The sequence below is a fragment of the Corvus cornix genome, chromosome 21 (assembly GCF_000738735.6).
Source record: "Corvus cornix cornix isolate S_Up_H32 chromosome 21, ASM73873v5, whole genome shotgun sequence".
Classification (NCBI taxonomy): domain Eukaryota; kingdom Metazoa; phylum Chordata; class Aves; order Passeriformes; family Corvidae; genus Corvus; species Corvus cornix.
Genome location: NC_046350.1, coordinates 4,399,399 through 4,424,154, shown reverse-complemented (window position 1 = coordinate 4,424,154; position 24,756 = coordinate 4,399,399). Strand labels below are relative to the sequence as shown.

The 24,756-nt window shown below is 41.4% G+C and overlaps 3 protein-coding genes across 6 annotated transcripts in view; 2 read left to right on the top strand and 1 right to left on the bottom strand.

The window, feature by feature from the left end:
• GABRD (gamma-aminobutyric acid type A receptor subunit delta) lies at positions 1-15,937 on the top strand. Of its 3 annotated transcripts, XM_010405861.3 has the most exons (10): positions 474-533; positions 4,740-4,892; positions 7,338-7,450; positions 8,006-8,073; positions 8,465-8,685; positions 9,456-9,538; positions 10,852-10,989; positions 11,906-12,061; positions 12,638-12,849; positions 13,170-15,937. In XM_010405861.3, exons 3-10 carry the CDS (start codon positions 7,342-7,344, stop codon positions 13,467-13,469), a joined length of 1,287 nt encoding a protein of 428 aa, XP_010404163.1. In that variant the 5' UTR covers positions 474-533; positions 4,740-4,892; positions 7,338-7,341; the 3' UTR covers positions 13,470-15,937. The 3 variants fall into 3 exon arrangements, with proteins under 3 accessions (XP_010404162.1, XP_010404161.1, XP_010404163.1); XM_010405860.3 differs by lacking the exon at positions 4,740-4,892 and having other exon boundaries at positions 1-533; positions 11,909-12,061; positions 13,170-15,934; XM_010405859.3 differs by lacking the exon at positions 4,740-4,892 and having other exon boundaries at positions 1-533; positions 13,170-15,934.
• On the bottom strand, positions 11,979-24,703 carry LOC120411127. The gene is made up of 5 exons (XM_039564139.1): positions 24,684-24,703; positions 23,849-24,315; positions 21,047-21,152; positions 19,399-19,503; positions 11,979-12,262 (listed from the first exon to the last, which is right to left on the bottom strand). The coding sequence occupies exons 1-4, from the start codon at positions 24,701-24,703 to the stop codon at positions 19,422-19,424; spliced, it is 675 nt and encodes a 224-aa protein (XP_039420073.1). The 3' UTR covers positions 11,979-12,262; positions 19,399-19,421.
• The window catches only part of PRKCZ (protein kinase C zeta), a 40,910-nt gene continuing 40,119 nt past the window's right edge, over positions 23,966-24,756 (top strand). The window contains exon 1 of one of the 2 annotated variants that reach the window (XM_039563965.1): positions 23,966-24,054. The gene's annotated coding sequence lies outside the window, so the exon portion shown is untranslated. The remainder of the gene's footprint in view (positions 24,055-24,756) is intronic. The other variant, XM_039563964.1, reaches the window with a different exon arrangement.

Below are 24,756 nucleotides of genomic sequence, written 5' to 3'. Positions count from 1 at the left end.
GGACATTAGTGGCTCCGGAGCACTTTGAGTTGCTCCCACCCCGCTCCGTGGGATTAATCTATCCTTTTGGAGGTTATTTTCGGCAAGCAGCCTCGCAGGCGGGCAGAGCGGCCGGAGGAAGAGCCCGCGGCAGGGGAGGGATGCGGGAGCAGGGCAGCAGAGCCGGGCGGGACTGAGCCACCCGCAGAGGAGCGGAGGAGAGGGAAGGAGAAGAGAGGAGAAGAGAAGAGAGGAGAGGAGAGGAGAGCTGCCCTGCTCCCTGCTCCCGTGCCGGGCTGCCTGCATGGCTCCCGGGCACTGTGGAGATTGTGGGGGCTGCTGCTGCTGAGCAACCATCCATCGCTTTAAACTCAGCCTCAACTTAGCGCAGCAGGCAAGGATGGCAACGCCACTGGAGCTTTGGAGCTGCCAGGAGAGCCAGGGAACCTGGGTTTTGGTCGCTGCTGTCTAATAAATGGGAGTAAAATGGAATTTCTTACCTGGGTTTTTCCTGCCTTGATTCTACTGTGCACCCAACAGCACAGGTGTATCAGGTAAGAAAACATCTTATCATTCTTTCTTTGACTGGCCTCAGGCAGCCGTTCTCTTGGTGTAGCTGGAGTGAGTGATGCCAGCTCTGGCTGGGGCTCCCACTTTTGCCCAGGGATGCTTGCTGCACTTACGGGCCAGGACTGCTTTGAGTGAATGTTCAGGAGAAAAAGGGCCCTTGACTGAAGAGTTTCCTTAATGTGCTTCATCTGTTTCAGTTTTTTCTTTCTTCATTCCCTAGCTGAGGATGCACTTCTGCCAGTTGAGCAGCAGTTTCTTGGCGTAGTCAAGGGCTGTGTTTTTAACAGGATGCTCCTGGAAGCCTTTTCCCGAGGGCACTTACTCTAAATTGGGGGCAATCACTTCTTGTAAGGCACTGCATATCCCAGCTCAGCCTCAGCCCCTCCAGCAGCTCTGTAGGGGCCTGCTTGAACATGAAACTCTTCCATAAACCCCAGCACAACCAGTGGGGTACGAGCTGAATAGCTTTGCTTAGGGCCTCCATAGGTATCATTAAAACCTCAAAATACAACCATTCCTTTCTAATGCATTCATTAAGTCTCCTGAACTTGGGTTAACAGGAAGAGAGTGTCAGAGATCTTAGGGCAAAAAATGTTTGGAGGACGCAAACCATTTCTTTAAATAATAAATTGTAAAGAAAGATATACATTTGCAGCTCTCAGTCACATTCCCTCCGAAGGTGTTAGCTAGGCAACCAGCGATGGTCTCGGTATATTCTTATTCTCTCCAGATCTGGAGGCTGGATGTGGAGAAAGCTTTGCCATGATTACGCAATGAAAATAGAGGGGGGAGTAAAAAAGAACTTGCTGCATGTAAAAACGTGCCTACACCCCCCAGAGCAGGGGTGGTTGTGGCATCAAAAGGGTCTTACATCTGCTTCATAGACGTCCGTAATAGCTTCAGAGGAGTGGAAGAGGCAAAGTGGTAACTGTAGTAAAACACAACATTGTTAGAGGTTTTGGAATTAATCAGGGAGATCTGGTTTTTTTCACTGGGAAGGAAAAAAATCTTGCTTAGAGAAAGTGTCAAGTCAACTGCTCTTAGTCAGGATTGATTTATCACAGAATGATTTATCCTGTGACCTTGAATCTGTTATCCAGGGTCAGATCCTGACATCCTCAGACTCTGAAGCAATCCAGTATTACAGTGAAGGCAGAGGAAATACTGCTTATTGCCTTAAGGGCACCCTGATCTTGCCCATAATTTCAATGATCCTGTTTCTTCCTCTGCACTTGGATTAGCATTGAGGCTGTGGGTTCAAAAGTGATGTTTGAGTACATAAGACCCAAAAAAAGAGATTTTTAAGGAAGAGTCAGTCTTCTCAGCCTCTGTCTTCAAGGTCTGCTCCTAGGCACAGCAACTGTCAGGATATGTGTTTGTTGGATACATTATTTATTTTATCATTAATTGCCTAATTGACTTTCTTTCTCCAGTTACACAATAGTGATGAGTTGTTTGTTAGGAATACATCTACTCATGGCAGACTCAGGCAAGGCAAATTCTAACTTCTGAAATTCCAACTGTTCAGTTTGTACTTTTCCAAATATGCCAAAGTGTGAGACATTCCATGGTCAAGGAAAGCTGCTCTGTTTGGATTCAGGATTTAGGGTGGCTATGGCAGGACACTGTTTAATCTTGTAAAAAGGGAGTAGCCTTGCTTACATGTGTACTTTGGATCAGTCAAACAGAACTCAAGTTCAATTTTATGCTTGCATTAGTAAAAATATTTTTGGTATGAGATGCTTTTATGAATGGCAGCATATTAATGGGCAAAACTGCCAATAGCTTCATTTTAAGGCTCTAATTTTGTTTTCTAAAAGCAATGTGATTCCCAATTATGATGATAGAGGCCATCCAACCCCCCTAAATTCTCTGCTCCTGAGTTCTGTGCACTGTATATGACAGGTATAAGAAAAACATATTCTAAAAAGAAAGAACATTTTGGTCATTTCGAAATGCATCAATAAGATGCAAGAGAGGCAAAAGACTTCCCAAAGGCCAAACTACCAATGAAAATAATGTTGCAGTTTGGCAGAGGAGGGAAGTGGGGGATATATGCAGGCTGCTTCCTCATAGCATTTCTGAATACCCTTCCAGGGTGTTTTAGCTGTGTGTGAAGCAATTTCTCTGTCATGTGTGCTATTTGACTGAAGTGAATGAGCCAAATTCAATCTGAGTCAGCACATTTTTGTCAGGTAAACATTTTTTTAAAATAGTGGTTTTTGATCTGCTTGAGACAGTGATTAGTGGCAAGGAATTTGGCATTTAAATGATTGACAGGTCCCTGGGACAAAGACTGTGGCTTCCACTATTCTATCAGGGTTTGAGATGCTGTGGATGCTGCAATAATAAATGTGCCACAGTGAAGCAGATCATCTGCAGAAAGATGCTTGGGGAAATATTTCTTCATTTGTGTGGGGAAAGAGCACTTCTGATAGGAGTTTTGGGGTGTGTGTCTGTACTTCATAATTCCTTACTTCTCTAATTAAAATAGGTGTATATTTTGTATTTAAGTTTCTGCTCTGTTAAGTGACTTTTAACTCTTGCATTTAATTATCATTCTGCTGTGTGTTTTCCTAAGCCCTTTACTTCTATTTGTGGAAACAGAGCAGCTTTAACACGTGAATGTATGCAAAGAGTGGTCCATTTTCTGTAGCTTAAAACTGCCAGAGAGGCTTTGATGTTCTAAAGGTTGCCATGAATTAAGCCTAATGCTTTTTCAATTGCATTTCAAAATACAAAACATATTTACAGTGAGCTTCCCTAACAGTCAGAAATGGCAGATGGGAAGGATACACGTACTGCTCTGGATAATCCTGGAGTTTGGCAGAGGTCAGATTGTTCACTGACCTTGCAGGATATTCCTTGTCTTTTTCCCAAGGAAAAGTTTTCTTCAGTGGTGAGGACATCTGGGACATTTGTCCCAAATGCTTATCAAAATGAAATGTACTCCATCCCAGTCCTCCAGTCAAATTGGTTTTTTCCATCTACCAGGTTAAAAGATTCATATAACAACGATGTCACAATCCCCAAAAGAATCAGGTTAGCAGATCTAAAGAAGAAACAGAAGATGCAAAACACGATTTTCTACATCTTACTGCTCTATGAATTTGTCAGGTCAGTGCACCCTCCTGACAAGTGTGGCCTCAAATCAGTGTCCCACTGGCCACTGACTTAAAGATGCTGAGGTTTTTGCACAGCTCCCAGAGATTTTGGCACTCCTGTGCAAAAATGAAATTGCTAATACTATCCCTTGCTCAGCTGCTGTGGTGCTCTCATTCACATGAAACTTACAGATTGCCTCTTGCCTTGCTGTGATTTAAATGCCAGATATTTTCTAGTAATATGATAAACTTCTAGCAACTGTTTTCAAGCAGTGTCCTGGAAGAGAGCTAATGCCTCACTTGTCTGACAAGCCCTTTAAAGATGTGCTGTCCAAGTTGACTGATGTTTCTCCCCCAGATCACTCCACATTAGTAGACCCTCCCTGGTCCTGCAGCAGCTGGGAGGGAGATGTCAGCTCGGATAGGAAGGATTTTGGGAGATGTGTACTTTTTATTCTAGAACTGCTAGTACTTAGCTCTGAAATAGATGCATTTCTTTGCTCTGTCATGTGACATTCATTGCTTGGAGTTGCTTTCCCTAACCTGTGTCAGTATTAGGGAAAGAAGAACTCCACAGGTTTGTGCAGTTTATCAGCGGGGATTTCCTTTACCGTCACTATTGCTTTCATGGTTTAGACAGCAGCAATCTATTTTCGATGAGCTCAGTTGAAGTCCTCCCAATGCTCCAGATATGGACAGATGCAAATATATTCTCAAAAATATCTGCTTGAAATGAGATGTGTACAGAGTGTGGATCATCTTCTTCAACCTTAGATTTGGGAATGACTTCCAGATGGATGGAAGTCCACAGGACTGTTGCCTTTCAGCCAGCAAGGCCCCCTACGCTGGCCTGGTGCAAACTGAAGAGAAGCTTTTGAGGAGCTCTTTTACCCCTTGGATTTGACAAATCAATACCTTAATTTTACAAAGTCCTTTTTCTTACTAAAACAAGCTTTACAGCAGCTTGCATTGGGAAGTTGCTGAATCAACTAATAGTAGTTGCCTTTCTTTTCATCCTTACTGCTTACACTATGAAAAGTTAATCCCTTCCAATGCGTCTTTTCTATGCTGGTCTTCCTTTTTCAGGTACAACAATGAATAATATTTTAGGCCATATATAATCCCAACTGCTTATCGAGGATGAATGAAATTATCCCACCATCCTTCATGTAACTTTAAAGCACTGGATGTGATGTGCAGAAGTCAAGGGGAATGACTCAAAGGAGTTATCACCACATGGTAAATCTAGCCATAAAATTATTTCAGCTGTAATACTTTAATAACCCCCCTGGTATGAAGTGCATATAGCTCCACTAACTTCAGCACATTTGTTACACTGATGATCTGACCCTAAGGCTTTATTAATAATAGAAACAAGATTTATTTTAATTGTGCCATGGATATTTAAGTAAAACTCCCTCTAGATTGTAATCTGCTTAAAACACATGCCAGGCTACAGCCCTCAGTCTTTAACACAACTCTCATCATTTTAACTTCCCTTGAGCTCCACGGCTTTCCTTAATGCCATTAAAATAGAATCCTGACACCGGAGAACTGCTGCACTCTAAGTGCTTTGTCAAAACATGATCAGGCACACGAGATACATCACTCCAGTGCTGTCACCTTCTGACTTGAATTCTGTTTTCAAAACACTTTACTGAACTTGGTTGCTGTTTTAGCAACAGAAGCTGAAAAGCAACACCTTCTATTGAAAAGGCAAGCATATTTTAAGCAGATATATTCATTCAATTGTGTTGTAGTTATTTACTCTAATTAGGGAAAGATATAGAGTACCATTCTTTACATATAAAAGGAACTCTGACATTTTACTGATTAGAAACACCATTCCACGTCTATGACTGTGACTTGTAAGTATACAAAAGTATGTTTTTAAACAAACTTATTATAAAGCTATAATTCAATTAAAGTAAATAATGATGATTGGATGATTGAAAGATCAGCTGTCTGATAGAAAGAAGTGTTATATAGTTCATGAGACCCAATAAAGAAGGACAAAACCTCTGTCAACATCTGTTATAAATCTTCAAAGCCCTTGTCTAAGTCTGTTACAGTGGGGATACTGTAACACGGAGGAGACCCCAACATAAGTCAATTATGTTATTCCAATTTATGTAGCTGAAAACATGTCTTGGAGTGGTCCAAGATCCTTCCTCAGAAGAGACAGAAGGACCTGAGAAATAGCTGGGACAGTAATTTGAGATGATCATACAACAGTGTGCTCGTGGCATGGAAATCTCGTAAATGCAGTTTAACATAACATTTCACTGGGAACTAATAACTTGGAGCAGTGTTCCTGTGCTGTGAGGTCCCATAAGCTTTGACAGCACTGCTAATGCAAACCTTCAGTGTCTCTGCTGCTCAAAACTTGCATTTACACATTGTAATCCCAGAACTCCTTCCTTATATAATTGGGTCCAGACAAGAATTTTAAGACCAGGGCAATCAAAGGTTTTTCTTTCAGTCTTCTGTGAGAAGAAGAGTTGGTTACTGTAGGATGCTCTGTTCCTGTGCTGGCAATAATTGCTCGTGCTGAGCTGAATGCCCAGGCTGGCATATTTTGGAGAGAAAAACCATGTGCTTTATGTGGGTCAATGTCACATGAACACTCTAAGAAAGTTATGTAAGTACCAAGGCAGAATGTATTTGTGGTGTATTACTCTGCAGCCTTCCATGGATATTTAACCATTTCTCTTCTGTTACAAGGCATAGGTACCTCTCAAATGCCACATTTATAGCTGGGCTTAGTGGAAGATGCTAAACCAGTGCTCAGGCAGCTTTGATCCAGTACTTGCTTCAGTCACAGGCCCTCTCAAACCACTGGCAATTCTTCTCTTTGCAAATAGGGGTGGCAGACATTGTCCCAGCCCCTCATTTGTCTCTTCCTTCCCTGTCAATCACAGTGCAGTGAGAGGAACAATGTGAGCAGGCACAGATCTTCAACTGGAGTCTGCTAGGCTTAACAGATCATGAAGAAAACACAACCTTGTCTTTGTTTGCAAGAGATGGTGGAATATCCACATCACTGCTTGTGCCAGGGTTGAGGGGCTGGCAGCTGCCAGGTGCTGGCAAATGGTAACAAGACTCTGGGCTAAAGTTTTCAGAGAGCATCACTGGGCAAGCAAGAAGAGACAACTGAGAGAGGGAGCCTTACTGCTGGGAGGGGCTGAATCATGAGCACAAACCCCACATTTTCTCCCAACCAAAACCTGCTGCCTGCTCTCCAAATTCCAGATGTGCAGTTTTTCCTGTTTTCCCCTCACATTTGACAATACACCAGCCTTCTTGATCTCAGCTGTTCCCTAGTAAGAAGCTGTCACAGCTGCATTTCAGTGCTCACAGATGCATTTTAGGCAGTATACAAAGTATCTTGGTTTCCCTCATGCTTTTTCTAAGTTTCTAAATCTATTTTTCCTACTTTTTTTTGGAAAGAAAGAAACTTTTAAAAGTATGTGCTTGTACTTAAAGAGGCCATAGTCTTGCCTGAAATTTGTTTTGATTTAAACAGAAATATCTGAAAGGGTTTTCCTACCTATAAAAATCTCCAAAATAGCTGATTCTACTGTACATGGTCTCTGGTGTAAAATAAGTCAATAACTTCCATTTTCTGTCATTTTTCTGTTTGTAAACATGGGAAATTTTAAGATACTTATTCTCTTTACCCAGAGCTATGAGTGACATCGGAGATTACATAGGTTCCAACATTGAAATCTCCTGGTTGCCCAACCTGGATGATTTGATGAAAGGGTACGCACGAAATTTCAGGCCTGGGATTGGAGGTGAGATTTGGAGAATAAATAATGTCTCTTTGGTTCTTGCAATCCTTCTGATGTTTATGTGAACTTCATACTTTAAATGATTAAAAAGTTATGATTATCTTTTACTTGGATGATGGAAAAAGATAATAAGCAACAATATGCTTGATTTTGACAAGAGACAGACTGTGCAACAGCAACACAGGCTTCTGATGCAGTTCTTAAATTGTTGACATCTAAGTTGAAGGAATTTTATATTTCGTTACATGGTGATAATTTCTGCATCTGCTTGAAGTCATGCTGTCTTAAACTAGATAATGTAATTTCCAGAAAGGATTCTATAATTTTCAGTAGTTGTGATTTTATCTTGTATTCCTTATCACTGAAGTGAAGTGTGCTGTTGGAAATTGAGGGCACAATTGGTAAAAGATTGAAAACTCTTGCTTTAAGAGTGTACTTTCTAATGGAAAACACTTTCGTGAACTCACTCTATCTGAAAGAATTAACAGTCTGTGGTCATTGATATTTTTATGGGTACTATGATGATGTAAATCACCCCATTCAAACATTTTTTCCCAGGTCCTCCTGTTAACGTTGCTCTCGCAATCGAAGTAGCCAGCATTGACCACATCTCAGAAGTGAACATGGTACGGTATCAGATTTTTTAGTTTTGCTTTAGAAAAAGCAAAGGTTCAAAACCAACAGTTGTATTTATTGAGATTTATAAACTGATTTCCTTCATTAAGACCTATGCAACTCTTGCAATGTGTTCTATATAATATTGATATTGAATCACTTTTTATATCTTGTGCTTATCCATGGTAAGAGTGTATGACCGAAATTCAAATGCTTGGGGCAGCTCCCTGGTTGACTAAGTATAAAAATATGTATTTGCACGTAATCTTTGTTCAAAGTTTCAAAGTTCAAAACTTTGAAAGCAAGTAATATATTTCTAGGCTGAGACAATGATTTTTGGCCAAGTTCCAAAACATTATCATTGTCAGCATCACTTCTTAACTGGGAATTCTCTTGTCATAGGAATACACCATGACAGTATTTTTGCACCAGAGCTGGCGAGACGACCGTCTGTCTTACAACCACACTAACGAAACTCTGGGCTTGGACAGCAGGTTTGTGGACAAGCTCTGGTTGCCAGATACTTTCATAGTCAATGCCAAGTCTGCCTGGTTCCATGATGTGACTGTGGAAAACAAACTTATCAGGCTCCAGCCAGATGGAGTCATTTTGTACAGCATCAGGTGAGTGACAAACAGTACAAGTATACTCTGTTGTGTGTTAACTTTTTGAACATTCTATAATCACTCAGCTCTCCTGAGGTGATTTCCTAAAATAATTATTAATTAAAAATGGAAGAAAAGCTCCCATCTCCTATCCTTTTCTTTATAAGGAGAAGTCAGGAAGGTCTCTTTGGCAACACTGATCATGTCCAGAATGCCCTCAATGGGAGAGAAGCCTCTCATGGCTTTGGTCACCAGACAAGGAGGTGCTGAATACAGAGCAAAGACTCTGTTCTCCACTCTCTCACTATTTTCCAAGGGAATTGTGAGCCTGACTTAGGCTCAGCTTCCCTGTCTTTCACACAGACAAAATAGCATTTCTCACTTTGAAAGAGGGCTGTGGCTGGAAATCAGTAACTATATTGAAAGTTAATTGTGTAATGTTCTAAAAAATAATGAATGTGTACCTTTGAAACTGTGAGCCCAACGTCCCCCTTAAGGTATTGGTAGTGATCTTGGGGACAGTGAAAGGGAGGAGATTGAATCAGAAAATTCCTTTTTATCATCATCAGTAGCTGCAGAATCCTCTGACGTTAGACAAGTCATTTGACCTTTCTTCAATTCCCTCTGCCTTTGGGTTTCCCACAGACTCAGGCAACAGCCATAAGGACTTTGAAAACAGTTCCCTTTGTTAGTATTAAGGTTTCAAAGTTTTCCACTCAGTCTTTTGAGTTCTGAGGAAAAGGCTCTGTCTGAATGTAACTATCTGATGTTCGTGTTGCTCTGAACAGGATTACCTCAACAGTGGCCTGTGACATGGACCTTTCCAAGTACCCAATGGATGAGCAGGAATGCATGTTGGATTTGGAGAGCTGTAAGGGCTGAGTACATCTGTGTTTTGTGTAAAGCCTGCCTTTATGGTACTGAGATAGATGGAGCTGCTTCTTTAGTCAATGGAATGTAAGGGGTGCCTTGGGGTTTAGAGTGAACAGAAATTCTACATTGCCTGTGTTGGGCATTAGACTATGGACTTTTCAATACCAGTTCAACCCCAGTCCAATCCAAAACTCTAGGATTTCATTTAGGGATGATGAACAATGTACAGTCCTGCTGACAAATGTCTGGAACTTTGTGCTTCATGTGAAACCTTGTGCAGTTGTGACAGTCGCTGGCATTACTGAGATTTGTATCGAATCCAGTGAGAACAAGTAGAAAAGCCCACAGGCAAAATGTGATGTGCTATTTTTAATTTATGAAAAAATAGGAAAAAGAAAGGATTCCCTGCTTTTAATGAATGCCATTGTGACTAACCTTCACATAGCTCTTTAACTTGCCTTGGCATTCCTGTATCTGTTACACAGAAATCCATCAGAATACTGCATGGATGGGCTTCATTCATTTGTAATCACAGAGGAGGGTTATAAAATTTATATTTTATCCAACTTGTATTTAATCTATGATCAGCATGTAATTCCCATGAGCATTAATACTTCTGAATGAAAATCACCACTGACACAAGCAGGGACCACCCAGTCAGGGAAAATTAATCTGGTTTTTAGATCAAGGAGCCTACAGGTCCTGAGGTTTCCAGAGATCTGGGAATAGCAGATCCTGAGCAGATCCCTTGGCCTGTTGATGCAAGTTTTTAATTTTCTTTTTTGTCACTGACTTTGTTTTCTAGGCAGTTAACCACAATACCATTTTATCCTGTCAAAAATAGCAATCTACAGTTTTACTTATGTAATCACCAAATGCAGAGGCAGCAGACATTGCCCCAGCAATTCATTCTCTCTCCCAGCAAGTTCTGCAGGGAGTTTTGGTGGGGGTTGAATATTTTAATTGAATTTGAGGGTTTTAATTTCAGTGAAACAAGCAGAAATAAAGTCTCTTTAAACAAATGGATGCTTTAGTAGCAAGTTGTCAATGAACAGCAAAACTAGGAAAGATTGATTTCCTGTGGATTTGCATATTACGTAAATCCCCTCATTCATATCTCCCCTTTCTGTTGTGTTCCTAGTGCCCTGCAGCTCTCCAAAGCAGAGAGTTATCCAGACTGAATCTCAGCACGTTTGCATCGTGTCTGGTGGAAATCAGCATAGGAGAGGAATTAGAGAACTTCCACTATGAGTTCTCTAAGCTCTTAATTTCTCCTTTGAACTCTGTGTTCACTCAGCTTTCTTTTGGCAGATGGCTACTCTTCAGAGGACATTGTCTACCACTGGTCAGAAAACCAGGAGGAGATCCATGGGCTGGATAAGCTGCAGCTTGCTCAATTCACAATTACCAACTACCAGTTCACAACAGAAATTATGAACTTCAAATCTGGTATCAGAATCTTTCTTCAATTCAGGGGCAGTATCTGACTTTTTCCTGCAGAGAGAAAATATCTATTTTCTATCTATAATAGAAAATCCTTCTTCTTAAGTAACTAATTTAAGAACTTGTCATGTTTCTGATAAGAGTTTTCTTCATCTTCCACTTGTAAGTAATGCCATTCTTTGCTGAGCCTCCAGGTAGCCGCTGTAGCATGCTCTGTCCTTTAGCTCTCTCTGCTTGACAAAATACTGCGTGGAGTAGCCAGACAGCCCTTGATAAAAAGCACTTGAGGTATAGTTCACATTTTGTTGACCTAATTTGCAACTTCAGATCGAGAAAAATTTCCATTAGCCCATGATGTTATGAAGCTTATGACGTACAGTCAGATCAGTCTAATTCTACCCCGTAGAAGTCAGTGGTGTGTATGTCTATCACTGGGCTTATTGCAATGTTTGTACAAGATTGGAGTCATTTCTTTCCTGCTGATTTTTCATCCTCTTTCATGTATTCAGATTCTCATTTATGCTGCACATCTCCTCTAAGCTCTTTTTTGAGTTTGAAATTAACTTGGCCTTTTAAAAAATCTAAATTTAGTATCTGGAGGACTTTCTACAGCAGATGATAAGACAGTACACATTTTGAAGCAATACTGTTATTTGAGAAGACTCATGATTTTATTTTCAGATCTGGCATTGATATGACCTGAGACAAATCATTTGACCTATTCTTAGCTGATGAAAGCTGCAGTACCTCGTGCAGGGTTTATGAAGCATCAATCGAACAGCATTCAAAAAGCTTTTTGTGATCCTTGTCCAGAAGATGTTAAAGAATGTAGCTCTGTGTCATTATAGGAAATGTCATTTTTAATATCAATTTAAATGTAATTCACGCAGCCAGTATCTTTTCTGCTTGCTCTCTTTTCCAGCAGGTCAGTTTCCCAGGCTCAGTCTCCACTTCCACCTTCGGAGAAATCGAGGAGTTTACATCATCCAGTCTTATGTCCCTTCCATCCTACTGGTGGCCATGTCGTGGGTGTCCTTCTGGATCAGCCAGTCAGCTGTGCCTGCCAGGGTGTCGCTAGGTAAAACAGATCTCTTGTGGGACTCACGGGGAAGGGAGTGCTCAGGTGGTGATTATGCTCTCTGATAATCCCCGTTAAGGTGTTTTTATGACCACCATGTTTACGTTTGCAGAAGAGATGGTCCTTTGAAAGATTTCTCTCCTGTTTTAATTTCTGTCGTTGTCAGGGCAGCTATCTCAGTAAGGAACAGCAGATAACCACCTAGGGAGGGTTAAAAGCAGTAATGACTGTGAGAGAAATGAAAGAATTGATTTGAAGGAACTGGGACAGTGAGAAAAAATGTGTTCCTGGAGCCTGTGGGTTTGTATGTCTGAATAAGTGTTGCCAGTGCAGATGTAAAAGTGTTTGAGGGTTAACTCTTTGGGTTTTGTTTCTCCTATCTAGGAAAAAAACAAGGATAACTTGTTCAAAACTGCCTTAGTCACACAAATGCATTTTTTTACAAATTCCCCTGTTTTGAAAATCAGAAGCCATGGTATTAAGGGGCTTTTGCTGTGAAAATAATCCTCAGCCTCATATTAATAAATATATTTATGTATGTTAGTGCATATATTTCTCTCTCATGCTACTCTGCAGGTATAACCACTGTTCTTACAATGACCACACTGATGGTCAGTGCCCGATCCTCGCTTCCACGAGCCTCTGCCATCAAGGCACTGGACGTTTACTTCTGGATCTGCTACGTGTTTGTCTTTGCTGCACTGGTGGAATATGCCTTTGCACATTTCAATGCTGACTACATGAAAAAGCAGAAGAACAAGATAAAGGCGAGAAGGCAGAGTGCAGAGGTCAGTAGGTGTGATACTGGGAATAACTTTGCCAAAGCAGTCACCCTGCATCATGACCTTTTTCTACAAGTTCTTCCTAAGAAGAAGGCTTTGAGAATGTTCTCGATGGTGCCTCAGTAATTCAGAGCATGTAAAGCCATAACCAGAGTTATAAGTGGTAGCACAGAGTCTTTCATCAGTTCTGCCAAAGCAAGGGCTAAATCCCATGCAGTGCTTAGGGACCCTGTAGGTGTTTCACCACATTTGTGCCGTGGATATCTTGGATGAATGACACTGCCTTTGCCCTATAAACTGCCGTTGTTCTCCTCTTTCCTTTGCAGATCAACGTGAAGAATGCCATTGTTCTGTTTTCCCTCTCCATAGCTGGTGTGAACCAGGAACTGGCCATTTCAAACAGGCAGCACCGAATTCCCAGAAGCCTGCCTGGATCATATGGCACAATAGAAATAGAAACTGGAGAGACAAAACAGCAGCAGGGAATGAAACTGGACAAAAAGACTGGCCTGAAGTCCCTCTTTAAGCCCATTGATGCTGACACCATTGACATTTACGCCAGAGCCGTGTTCCCAGCAGCCTTTGCAGCAGTCAATGTTATATACTGGGTTGCATACACAATGTAAAGACAACAAAAAAAGGAAAGTTCATCCGAAGACCTACAAACTGAACAATACCCACAGGCTAAAAAGCCCTCGCTCAAACTGAATTGAGGCATCTCTTCTCAAAATATTTTCCAACAAGCTCAAGACACTTCCAAAGTCAAGAAAGTCCTGCTATGAATTCCTACTAAAAGCAGCGATTTACTGCTGACCTGATTTGATACAGTAAGACTGCACTCTGCCAAACAATTCCAGCTCTTTCTTTCCTGTAATACCATGAGACAACTTTTCATATGTACATATTTGTAGCAAAAGTTTAAATCTTAAATTACCATGGTTTTCCTCCACTTCAAGGGTTGATCAGTAATGAAGATTTGGCTTTTCACACTCAGATAATTTCCTTTTTTTGTAATGAAAGAGCTAATTCCTCACTTCTGCACGAGTGGTTTTCTGCATCTGTGGGCTGGCCTAGGTTTAACAGTAGTGCTAAAGTTGGAGTTTTTAACCAGAAAAATCTCATGAACAAAGTAAAAGGAAATAGAGGGGAGTGGGGGTTTTTCTTAAAATATTATTTGTCTTGGATAAAATATTGAAAAATTTCAATGCTCTTAGTCACAGCATGAAATAAAATATACTACATAAAATTCTACTGAATTGTTAATAATGACTGCATTACATTTCAGATCTAAGCTAATGAAATTTTAAACACTTGAACACAAAAATGTTTACTAGTTTAATAGGCCCCAAAATAGATAAAAGTGATTTAGAACCACAGGGGAAGCTCAGGCTTCCTATGTTGGATTGGGAAAAATTTGAAAGGTGCTTGATAATGAAGGAAGTCAGACTCCATTTGCAGGAAGGACTTTAGAATTTGTTCTGTTAATTTTCAGTGAGAATCTACCATGTGTGCCTCTGAAAATATCCTTTCTGAATCTGTCCCTAAATAGCTGAGGGAAGTAAAACAAAAATTCATAACTGTCTTTAGTTATTCTGTTGCTTTGGATATTTCTGCTGTTTTTATTCAGAGGCTGACCTAATCTCTTAGGCCCTCTTCACTTCCATTATTCAACAGTGAAATTTATGGGTCCTCATACACACTGCTTAATTCAGGACTAGATCTCTCACCCAACTCGTGCAAAATAACACTTTGTTCTGTAAATAATCTCAGTAAACTCAGCAAGTGAACACAGTACTCACAACAAACTGGTTTCACAATTATTCTCTAAAATCTCCACAGTAAATATATTGGAATATGTATTAAAGCAACTGAAATAAAGTTAGTGTAGGAAGCCAATGTAAGACACTACAAAAGGGAAATTTATTCTGAGGATATTGTTGCCTTGAAAGTGAGAGGGTGTTTTAAAAATAGAAACTGACACAAAAGAAGAGGTGAAATGACAGAGAGGGAAAGAGGAGACAAAGCAAGAGGCTGAAAGCTACAATGGAAAGGAGCATGGAGAGGGACTAAGCTAGAAGCTGTAGATGAGAGAAGAGCTTTGCTGGCATTTAAGATGGGACTCTTGAACGTGTGGCTGACAATTAGTAGTTGCAATAAGGGTGAAAGGAGGATTTGATCCTGGTGGAGCATGTGCGCATTCCTCCTGCCTTAACTCAGCTGTGATTTATGGTTTGATTTCACATGACCAGCACTGAAAGATAAAACATTTCAGCACTGATTTATAATTTAAAATAAGATTTGTTCAATATCAGTGAAGTAAGAGAATGCTTTGAAGAAAAAATAATGACCTTGAACTGGGCTGTAAAAGAAAATATACTCCACTGTAAGTCAGGCTTAGGTTCACCTCAATCTTTAATTTCTGTTATAATGGAAAAACTATCAGCCAACAGTGTGCTGGAAAACCCCAACTGGCACCAAGCTGTAATTGTTCCACAGAGACCTCACCAATGCAACCCTGGACTGAGACACCTGGGTTCTGCTCCAACATCTCACCACTGAACTGCTGGGGAATCTTAGTCAAGACCTTTCACTGCATTATCTGAAACATTGCTATAATGATTTCTTTCCTATATCTTTGAGTTTTACAGAAGAAAAGCGCTTCAGGAGAGGCAGAAACTCTTATCCTCCAACTAGGTAAGTGCATCCAACCTGTACTTACGTGATGCGATTTCCCATAGTTTCTGAGGCTCACATACTGAATTAAAGCAAAGTATCACTCAGATTTCACCTTATCCAGAAAGCTAATGAAAATCTGCATCTTCTTCAATATATCCAGGTAATCAGGCTTCTTTTCTTTTCCTCCTGCTTCTCCTCTTTCTAATTTATTTTTCTTACTGTTTGTTCCTGATGCTGATGAAATGCTACATTTCAGAAATACACTATATATTTTTTTTTCTAAGTGTGTTTTTTGGTCATAATCACTCTCTCTCCAAAGAAACTCAACCTCTCCTTCCTTCTTCTGAATCATTCCTACTGTTCTATATAATGATTTCATGCAGAGTGGAATAAAAGCAGCAGAAGCATGACTTTACAATGCCTTCTCCTTACTAAGTTGTTGCTTTTTTCATGATCCTTCACCACAAAAATACAACATCCTTTAGAAGGAACACAGTGCCGCCGCCTTCTTTGTTACACTTGCAAAAATCAGAAATAATCCTTAGTTTAAAATCAGTAGATTAGTTTATTACATAGCCTGTCAATGTAGTATCTTCTTCTAAGAGTGAAATTATTGACTAAATCCAGCTGAAGGAATATTCACAGCAAGTTTCTGAGGAGTGCAAGTCATGATTTTGGAATTAAAGTTATTAAAGAGCAGAGAAGGAAGCACTGCCTAGTCCCTCTAGTGTACAGTTAGTGTACAGTGGCTGGTTATTGGAATAACTAGCAAGAAGGTGGCTGCAGATATTATAAAGGCAATGTCTAATCTAATTACTTCAGCAGTAATAGTTTGCAATTGTGCACCTGACATAACTCCTTACACTGCAGCCAACTGACTGATCACATGGGGTTATTGGACAAAATTAGTTGCTTCTCCATCTGGGAGACAGTCACAGACTGCATGTCCTGCTGACTGCTCCAGAAGATTTATTCAGTGAATTTTTTTCTGTAGTTTGACTGCAGATCTTCAAGGTGCACAGCTCAGCGTGGCTGATCAAAGTAAAATGTGGCAGCAATCTTCTCAAAAAACCCAAAGCCAGAATGCCAGACTACCTACAGTGATGTAGACAGAAGCATAAATAAAAGGAAAAAAATATCTCAGAATGTTGCAGGGAGTCAGAAAAGTGCCCTGTGAGCACACATATGGCAACGGGTTCATCCCAGGAGCAAGGGGAGCAGAGGGGAGAACAGGAATTTCAGCTGCTGTTGCTGCACTTGCATGAGTAGCACAAGACAAAACACCTCCATCAACAAGAGGGAGATTTTCTTAAATTGGTTTCCAGAGCCAGAAACAGAAAATTCAGATGCCATTCAAACTTTCAAGGAGACATTTCAGTACAGGAGTATGGTGAATTGATTGGAGTTTTGCATAAATTGGAATCTTTTATACTTTTGTGTGTGCTTCACTTTTTTTTTTTTCATTTGAAATCATCGTATTTGAAAATCCCCAGACATTACTACTTTAGACCTATTAACACCTGAAGACAATTTTCTATTCAACTCTAATTTCATTATACCCTTAATAAAGTGAAATAAGCCCGATTTGAAGTCAGTTGAATGCTGACTTTGGATGGGTTGTACTAGTGCCATAAAAAAACCTATGTGACAGATGAGAAGGCACTTTTTCTGTGCTGCACCTGAAAGCATTTGTGTTCCTTTCAGCAATTTATAGTACTGCTCTATGGACTGGCATGTCTGTGAGAAAAAGAGTGGGATATGTGTTAATGTAATCATTCTAAATGTGAAGTGTTAATAAAATGTAGATATACAGAAATCGGAGCTTCTATAAACGGACAAAATAGGCATTCCAACTATTGAACTGGAAGATAAAATGCGTTAGAAGGAAAATCAGAATGACCCTAGAGATTTCATCCCATAATGACATCCTGCCTTTTCAGTGCCCAAGGGTTTCCTAACTCTCCTTTGGCCTTGACAGCAGAAGAGGAAATGCCATTGTGTGTTCATGAGAGCTTTCTGGGGGGCACTTATGCACACTGCTGTACTGATGTGAAAAAATAGCTATTGCTGCCTCACGAGGTTGAAAAGAATCAGAAAGCACAAGATGAAAGATGAAGAAGAGCAAGATACTGCATTTGTTTGAAAGTAATGCTGGCATTAATAGTGACAGCACTATGAAGAGGTTAAAAACCAGAAATGTCTGTCCTGTTTCTGGGTAAAAATGAAAGCATTTATCCCAGTTAGAGTAGAAACTCTCACATCAGTTCCTAACTGGTTTGCTAATCCAATAGATAATGTAGCGAAACCAATTTAGCTCAATGAGGCTTCTGGTGTTGGGACAACAAAACACTTAATACGATTGCTCTGATTTTAAATACTCCCAGTCATTACCCTGGAAAAGCACTTCTCTTTAGGAGGAAAACAGCACCCTGTACATTTGTCTCTGAAGCAGAAAAGACAACAAAAAGTTTCTGAGAATATTTTTGTTAAAAAAAAATCTGAAGCAACTCCCTCCTGCCCTGTTTATTACAGCAGCTTAAACCACTTGCCATGGTTGAAAGCCTGTTTGATATTAAAATAATACTGCGTGCAATATATGTTACAAACATAGACAGCTGATTCTTCCTAATGAAAACGGAATAAAAACTTGGCAATGAATATGTATTTTTGGATGGATTTGGCAGATAGATGAGAAAGGCACTGTGTCTTAAATGGAATTAATTTGAGGATCTAAGCCCCTCATTACATAATGAATCAGGGATCTGCTCTCTCCTTATACCAGCTCTGTGCCACAGCTATTTCTTTTACTAAATCCTGCACAGTAAAAACAAATCTGAGAAGACAGTCAAGCCCAGACTGTCAGAAAATATAGCACCAACAGAACTAATCAGATGTTATTGGGAATTCACTGTTCCATGAAAAAATTGGTCAAAAAAAAAAAATCCAAATATCCCACATTTCTGAGACACTGGAAACCTCTGGAAACATATCCCTTCCTTTAACTCTTGCAATACCTCTATTTCACTTGATCCTCAGTTCTCTTTCCCTTTTTTTTTCTACTTGGAAAGGGGAAAAGAAGAGGAAATTTTCTTTCTCTTTGGCACAAGAACATATTAGGCAAAACTAATATAATCTCATCACCCAGGTATGAAAAACAGGGAGGCTGAAAGTCTCAATTTGCAAACCTTTGTACCTTCCAATGATTATTACATAAAAGGCAAGAAACTCAACCCTGTGATAATTAACCAGCACACTCCCACACAAACACACTCCCACACAAACACACTCTTTCTCCCTGTTTCACTCTCTTACACCGCACACTGCTAACCCCATATATGCAATAGAGAGAAAAAGATAGTTTAAGTCATGCCTCAAATTCTCCACACTCTTAAAAAGACTCTTCTTCCTAATTTTGGTCCAAACATCTTTAACACAGTTACTGGGTAACATAAGTTACTAACAAATACAGGCTGCATTAGTTGTTTATTGGGTAAGTAATCTCAAGGAGAGCAGCACAAATATCACAAAACTCAATTTTCATTCATGGAGTTACCAAGTGGGGTGGGGAGAACATTTTTCTTTCCACAGTAATAAATAATTGGCCAGCTTTGGCCAATTGGAACAGGCAGAGCTGGAAGTAGCAAAACAATATATAGGCCATTGAGCTATTCCTGTATTACAATTACTAGAGCCTTAAGATCAAATAAAGACTGAATGATGAAATACAGAGTAATCTGTGAAACATCTGGTATAATGTTCCATCCAGGCTGTTCTTCCTTTATTGCTACATTTCTTCCAGCTTTAGACAAATACAAAAGAACTATTTCTGTACATCTTAACCAACTACGTTTTTTACAGACATATTTAAGATTATCCTACCTTCATCTTTGTGGGTGAAACTTTTACATATACAAGCTTGTTTGTGCATATATATAAAGGACAGGAGGTCCTATATTTTCTTCAGAAGTGACAGTGCACACAGTACTGTAAAATTAAACAGGTTGTTTAAATATCCTGAAAAAGTAAATACAGAATCACGAAGGTTTGGGTTTGGTTGCTTTTAAAGATATGTAGTTTGGGCTACCCATAGAATTCTTTCTCCTCCTGGCTAATGAGGTGTCAACAAGGGAGTCAGCTTCTGGTTGCTTCTATCTTATATAAGACAGACAAGTAAGGGAGGTGTTGGCTTAAAATAGTCTTGAAACATTATTCATTTTGTCTATTTTAACACAGGCTAGAAAAACACTAATATTCAAGCCAGCAAGAAAATCTACAAAGAATTGCCATGGTGATTTCTGATATTATGTAGAATATCTGCTTTACTCCAGTTTATGTTCAAATATATTAATGCTTTGCCTTATTATTTTTATCCAAACTTTGTGGCATCTGGCCCAAATTCATTCCCACTGCACCCAACGATTTCACTGCCAGTTACTTCAATAGAAACAATATCTAGTCTCTTCCTTGGCAAAAGAAGAGAGTAAGTAGGCTGGAGAGCAGCCTGCACATGCTGCTGGTTTGATCTGCTAAAGACACATTCTATGGGGAGGCATTTTTATTCTAAAGTGATACAGAACTGGTTACTCACATTTCACATTCATTTGTAGATATGAGCTGTCTCTCTCAACTTCTTTGTTGTTTAGTTCACAGTCTGAAATCATCGTTCTAATCCCTACTAAATCTTTAAAACCTCGGAAACTTGAACGGTCCTAATATAGCTGAAGATTTTGAATCATGAATTCAAGTACTAATAGGATACCTGTCTTCTACCGAGGTGAAATTAGTACTGATTGCCCCTTTTTTGCAGCAATTGTCTTGAAGAAGTAGCTGCCATAGTGATATTTTCATTGGAGCGTTTAGGAGGGAGGAGTTTTTTGGTCAGCCTTGTCAGAAACAGACAAGTGCTTTGTGTCTGATGGCTCAAGCTGTACTTCAGATTAATGCAATCATTAACCCAAACATTTTTTTCCTTTAAAACTGATGTTTAAAGGACCGTTCTCAACACCCTGAAGCGCTAAATAAAGGCGTAGGACTCGTAAGCATCATCTACACAACGTATTTCCCAGAGAGTTGCCTGGGAATCTCTTGCCATCTGCTGGAAACGCGCGGATGTACATCCTTAAAGGAATTGTGAGACAAGAGTGCCAGGAAACAGTGGGGAATGTTCAGAAAGCAGCACTCTGAATGCTCACAACTTTAAGTTAAAAAGACAATTCAAGAAGGAGGTAACATCAGACTCCCAGGCTACAGCAGTTGGACTACCAACATTAGATTCTTTAATAAATCACGTCTTCACTGCTACAATTAATCTGTGGCACGATTGGATGCTGAGGTTGAATGTAGAATTTCAGAACTGAAATATTTGTAAAAAAACCCCTTTTTGTCTTTCTCAAACAGATAATTTCAGATCACTGCTCTTTGGAGTAAAATATCTGATATGAAAAGATTCTAATAGTGATTTTTAAAAGAGCTAAAATTTTAGCTATCTCATTTACACTTGCAATTAAATGAAATTAAATTAAATTACCTGTAGGAGCCTGTCAGCTCGTCAAATCTAGATGTAGTAGACAGAAATATTGCAATTTTTAAGGTGAGGATGGCTTGGTAGAAGACAAAAGTGCAATGCCTGCCATCTGGAAAAATAAAAGGGAAAAAAAAAGGTCAAGAATCCACTCTAAATTTACAACTTGTTGTGTTTCAAACCAGTTACAACCTTGTCAGCTAATGCACAGAGCAAAGCCCAGGTCCTCTCCAAAAAATGCCATCTTCCCAGAAGTGGGAAGCATGTATTGAGAAATGCAACTGTTTAAACAGCCTTGTATTATATGAAAATAAAACCCAACCCAAAACAAGACATCTAAAACAACAGCATGGATACTAAGTGAGCAAATACAAAATATCTCTGTGAGATGTAAAAATATTGTGGTTGAGATTTTTTTCATCAAGCACTGAAAATATACCTGAGCTTTTCTCCTTGGTAAAGTTGTGCTGGAAGAAAATAACAGCAATAAACCACATAAAACTTCAGATCGCAGTTCTGAAGAACCTTTTATCTCCCAACCCAACAGCTCAAGGAGCTGAATCATTTAATTGACATGACATGGAGATCAAAGTCTACCTTGACCTGAAAGAATTATGTTTGTAGACCTATCTTACATAATGCTCTCCATTTTAAGCAGAGAAATTTGGAACATGTAAAGCTTTAAGGGCCCACTCTGAAACCAGATTGACAATTCCCACTAAAATAAAATTAGCAGTGGACACACAAATAATTCAGATTAAAGACTGATAAATGAAGCCATTTGGTGCATTTCATGGGTGTCAGAGAAAACATCTCGACTGATGGGAATAAATTTTTCAATTTTACTGCTAATTAAACTAGTGTCAATTATTATTTATTTGAGTTTTGGGAGATTGTAGAAACACCAAAAGAAGCCTCAGAGCTACACTGCTGCAAACTCTCCAACACACAAACCCCAAAAGCCCCACAAAAGTGCTGAGAAAGTGCTAAATGTGCCTGAAAAAACTTGATGTAGGTGTACGCATGGAACAGCAGGAGGCTAAGTATTCCATTTCAAAATACAAATCATGACCACTGAACTCCAGGTAGCCAAAAAAACCCCCAAAACAAACAAACAACCAACCAAACAAACTACCTAACAGTTGTGTCTCCTCGTTTTGGTTCATTTTTCAAACTGGTTGGGTTATGTTGCCCAGTGGTAGATATAAATACATCAAGAAAAGCCCCAAAGCAATCCTTTTGCTTGGAGAGCTTATTTTCTTGGAAAAGTTTTAAAATACACAAGGAAACCAGGTGTTTGGGCAGGATGAGCAGCATTCCACTAGAGGACTCTCTGAGTTCACCATCCCAGCTTTTTCCAAGGAAAACACAGGAGATCCTGATTCAATCACAGAGGATTAAAAGTTTGGAAGCAAAATATCAAAGTATCATTAGGGAAAACCATCCAAACCCAACTTTACAAAGCGAAAGTCATTAACCATATCACAGACTGGCTCTTGTGGAACTCTGGTTGCTCCACCACTAACATACTATTTTTCTCTCTGGTCTGGCCAGTCTGATATTATTCCCTCTTTACTATCTCAGCTGTGATTTTCCTGCTTTAGCCACTTTGAGTGGTCCCTCCCCAGGCTGGAGGCTGGATTGACACTCACGGGACATCACTGCTGGGGTTTTCTGCTGAGATTTCCCAGGAAGCAGCTCTGGGGGAGGCAGACAGGGCCTGTCCCCTCACACCCGTCCCTTCAGAACCTGTCCTCTGTCCCCTCAGCACCTCTCCCCTCAGAACATACCCGCTGTCCCGTCAGCATTGTCTCCCCTAACTCTGTCCCCTCACACTATCCCCTGTCCACCGTCCCCTCACCTGTCCCATCTGCTCAGCACTGTCCCCTGTTCCTTCACACCAGTCCCCTCTCATATCTGTCTCCTCACACTTGTCCCTTCAGCACCTGTCCCCTCCCAACAATGGGGATCGTTACATCAGTCTCCTGTCACACCTGTCCCCTATCCCCTCACACCTGTCCTCCCTTACACGTCCCCTATCCCCTCACACCTGTCCCCTCAGCACAGTCCCCTCACACCTGTCCTCCCTTACACGTTCCCTATCCCCTCAGCACTGTCCCCTCACACCTATCCCCTCAGCACTGTCCCCTCAGCACTCTCCCCTCAGCACTCTCCCCTCACACCTGTCCTCCCTTACACGTTCCCTATCCCCTCAGCACTGTCCCCTCAGCACTCTCCCCTCAGCACTGTCCCCTCACACCTGTCGCCTCAGCACTGTCCCCTCAGCACTCTCCCCTCACACCTGTCCTCCCTTACACGTTCCCTATCCCCTCAGCACTGTCCCCTCAGCACTCTCCCCTCAGCACTGTCCCCTCACACCTATCCCCTCAGCACTGTCCCCTCAGCACTGTCCCCTCAGCACTCTCCCCTCAGCACTCTCCCCTCACACCTGTCCTCCCTTACACGTTCCCTATCCCCTCAGCACTGTCCCCTCAGCACTCTCCCCTCACACCTGCGCCCCTCCCCGCTCCCTCAGCCGCCCCTCCCCGCCGCGCCGCGCTCCCATTGGCTGCAGGTGTTCCCCGCCGCCCCCCCGCTCGCTCTGGTTGGCCGGGACGCTCCGGCTCCCCAGGTAACGGTTTCCGCGCTGCGATTGGCGGCGGGTGGGCGGGATCCGGGTGCGGATTGGCTCCCCATTGGCTGCGGCTCCCGCCCTCAGGCCGCCATGTTGCCGCGGGCGCGGGGCGCTGAGCCGGGACAGCGGCTGAGGGGCGCCAGGGGCGCCTGAGGCGGGACTTGAGGGGGTACCTGAGGGACACCGCGGCTCTTCCGCCGCCTGCTGTCGCTGCTCCCCGCCAGGGCACCGCTGGCAGCGAGGCAAAGTCCACTGCGAAACTTCCTTGCGGGACTTTGAGCAACTTGAGGCCGCGGAGGTGTAGCCGAGCACGGCGCAGAGAGCGGCCCCTGGTCGCCGCGGGGCCCCGCTCTGTGGAGTGGGGCCGCGGTCGGAGCAGGTAGGAGTCCGGGCGGTCCCGGTGGGGAGGCTGGGCAGAGCCCGCTCCGTCCGGGGAAGTGCCGGCGCCACCTCGTCCCGAGTGACGGTGTCGCGTCCCGGCCGCTCCCCGCGGGCCGGGACTGAGGGGGGACCCCGGGTGAGCCGGAGGGGCCGCGTGTTCCCCTGAGCCCCCCGGAAGGGTCGGGTCGAGAGTTCTGGGGTCTTCGCTGCCCCGGTACTTGTGGTCCGGCTTGCCCGGACAGCGGGGTTAGGGAGGTGTCTGGATACACGCGTTCATATGTGAGGTGGTAATTTGGAATAAACAGGATGTTTGTCAGCCTCCAATCATAAAGGTATGCTAAATTGCCTCGTGGAGTTCCTCTTCTGCTTCTCTTGGGTAAATGTGTAACCGATAGTAATTGACTGTAGTGTTTTATATACATAAAAACTATTTTTAGTTACTCGATCCTTTGGGAGAAAGGAGTAAGATGCTGTGTTGATGAATAAGTAAAAACTTCAGTGGAGTATTTTCAGCCAAGAGGGAGCTGTTGGATGATTTTTTAAGAAAACATTCTCAAATGCTTGGGATATTTCTGTAAAGCTAAATTGGACAGGGTATTTTTAACCAATCTTATTTAGTTTCTGTGCAGGTCAATGGTCTTACACATTTTCCTATTGATTTTTTGCTGTTCCATGTAAAGCTATTTGTCTTTCTAAAATT

What these genes read in the sequence shown, in the direction of transcription:
- GABRD (XM_010405859.3), top strand. Translation starts at nt 466, where the DNA reads ATGGAATTTCTTACCTGGGTTTTTCCTGCCTTGATTCTACTGTGCACC. An exon ending in CAACAGCACAGGTGTATCAG is followed by an intron (nt 534 to 7,337) that starts GTAAGAAAACAT and finishes CTCTTTACCCAG; the next exon opens with AGCTATGAGTGACATCGGAG. An exon ending in CATGTTGGATTTGGAGAGCT is followed by an intron (nt 9,539 to 10,851) that starts GTAAGGGCTGAG and finishes TTCTTTTGGCAG; the next exon opens with ATGGCTACTCTTCAGAGGAC.
- LOC120411127 (XM_039564139.1), bottom strand. Translation starts at nt 24,703, where the DNA reads ATGTGTAAGACCATTGACCT. An exon ending in ATGTGTAAGACCATTGACCT is followed by an intron (nt 24,316 to 24,683) that starts GCACAGAAACTA and finishes GCGTGTATCCAG; the next exon opens with ACACCTCCCTAACCCCGCTG. An exon ending in GAGCTGACAGGCTCCTACAG is followed by an intron (nt 19,504 to 21,046) that starts GTAATTTAATTT and finishes TTAATTTTACAG; the next exon opens with TACTGTGTGCACTGTCACTT.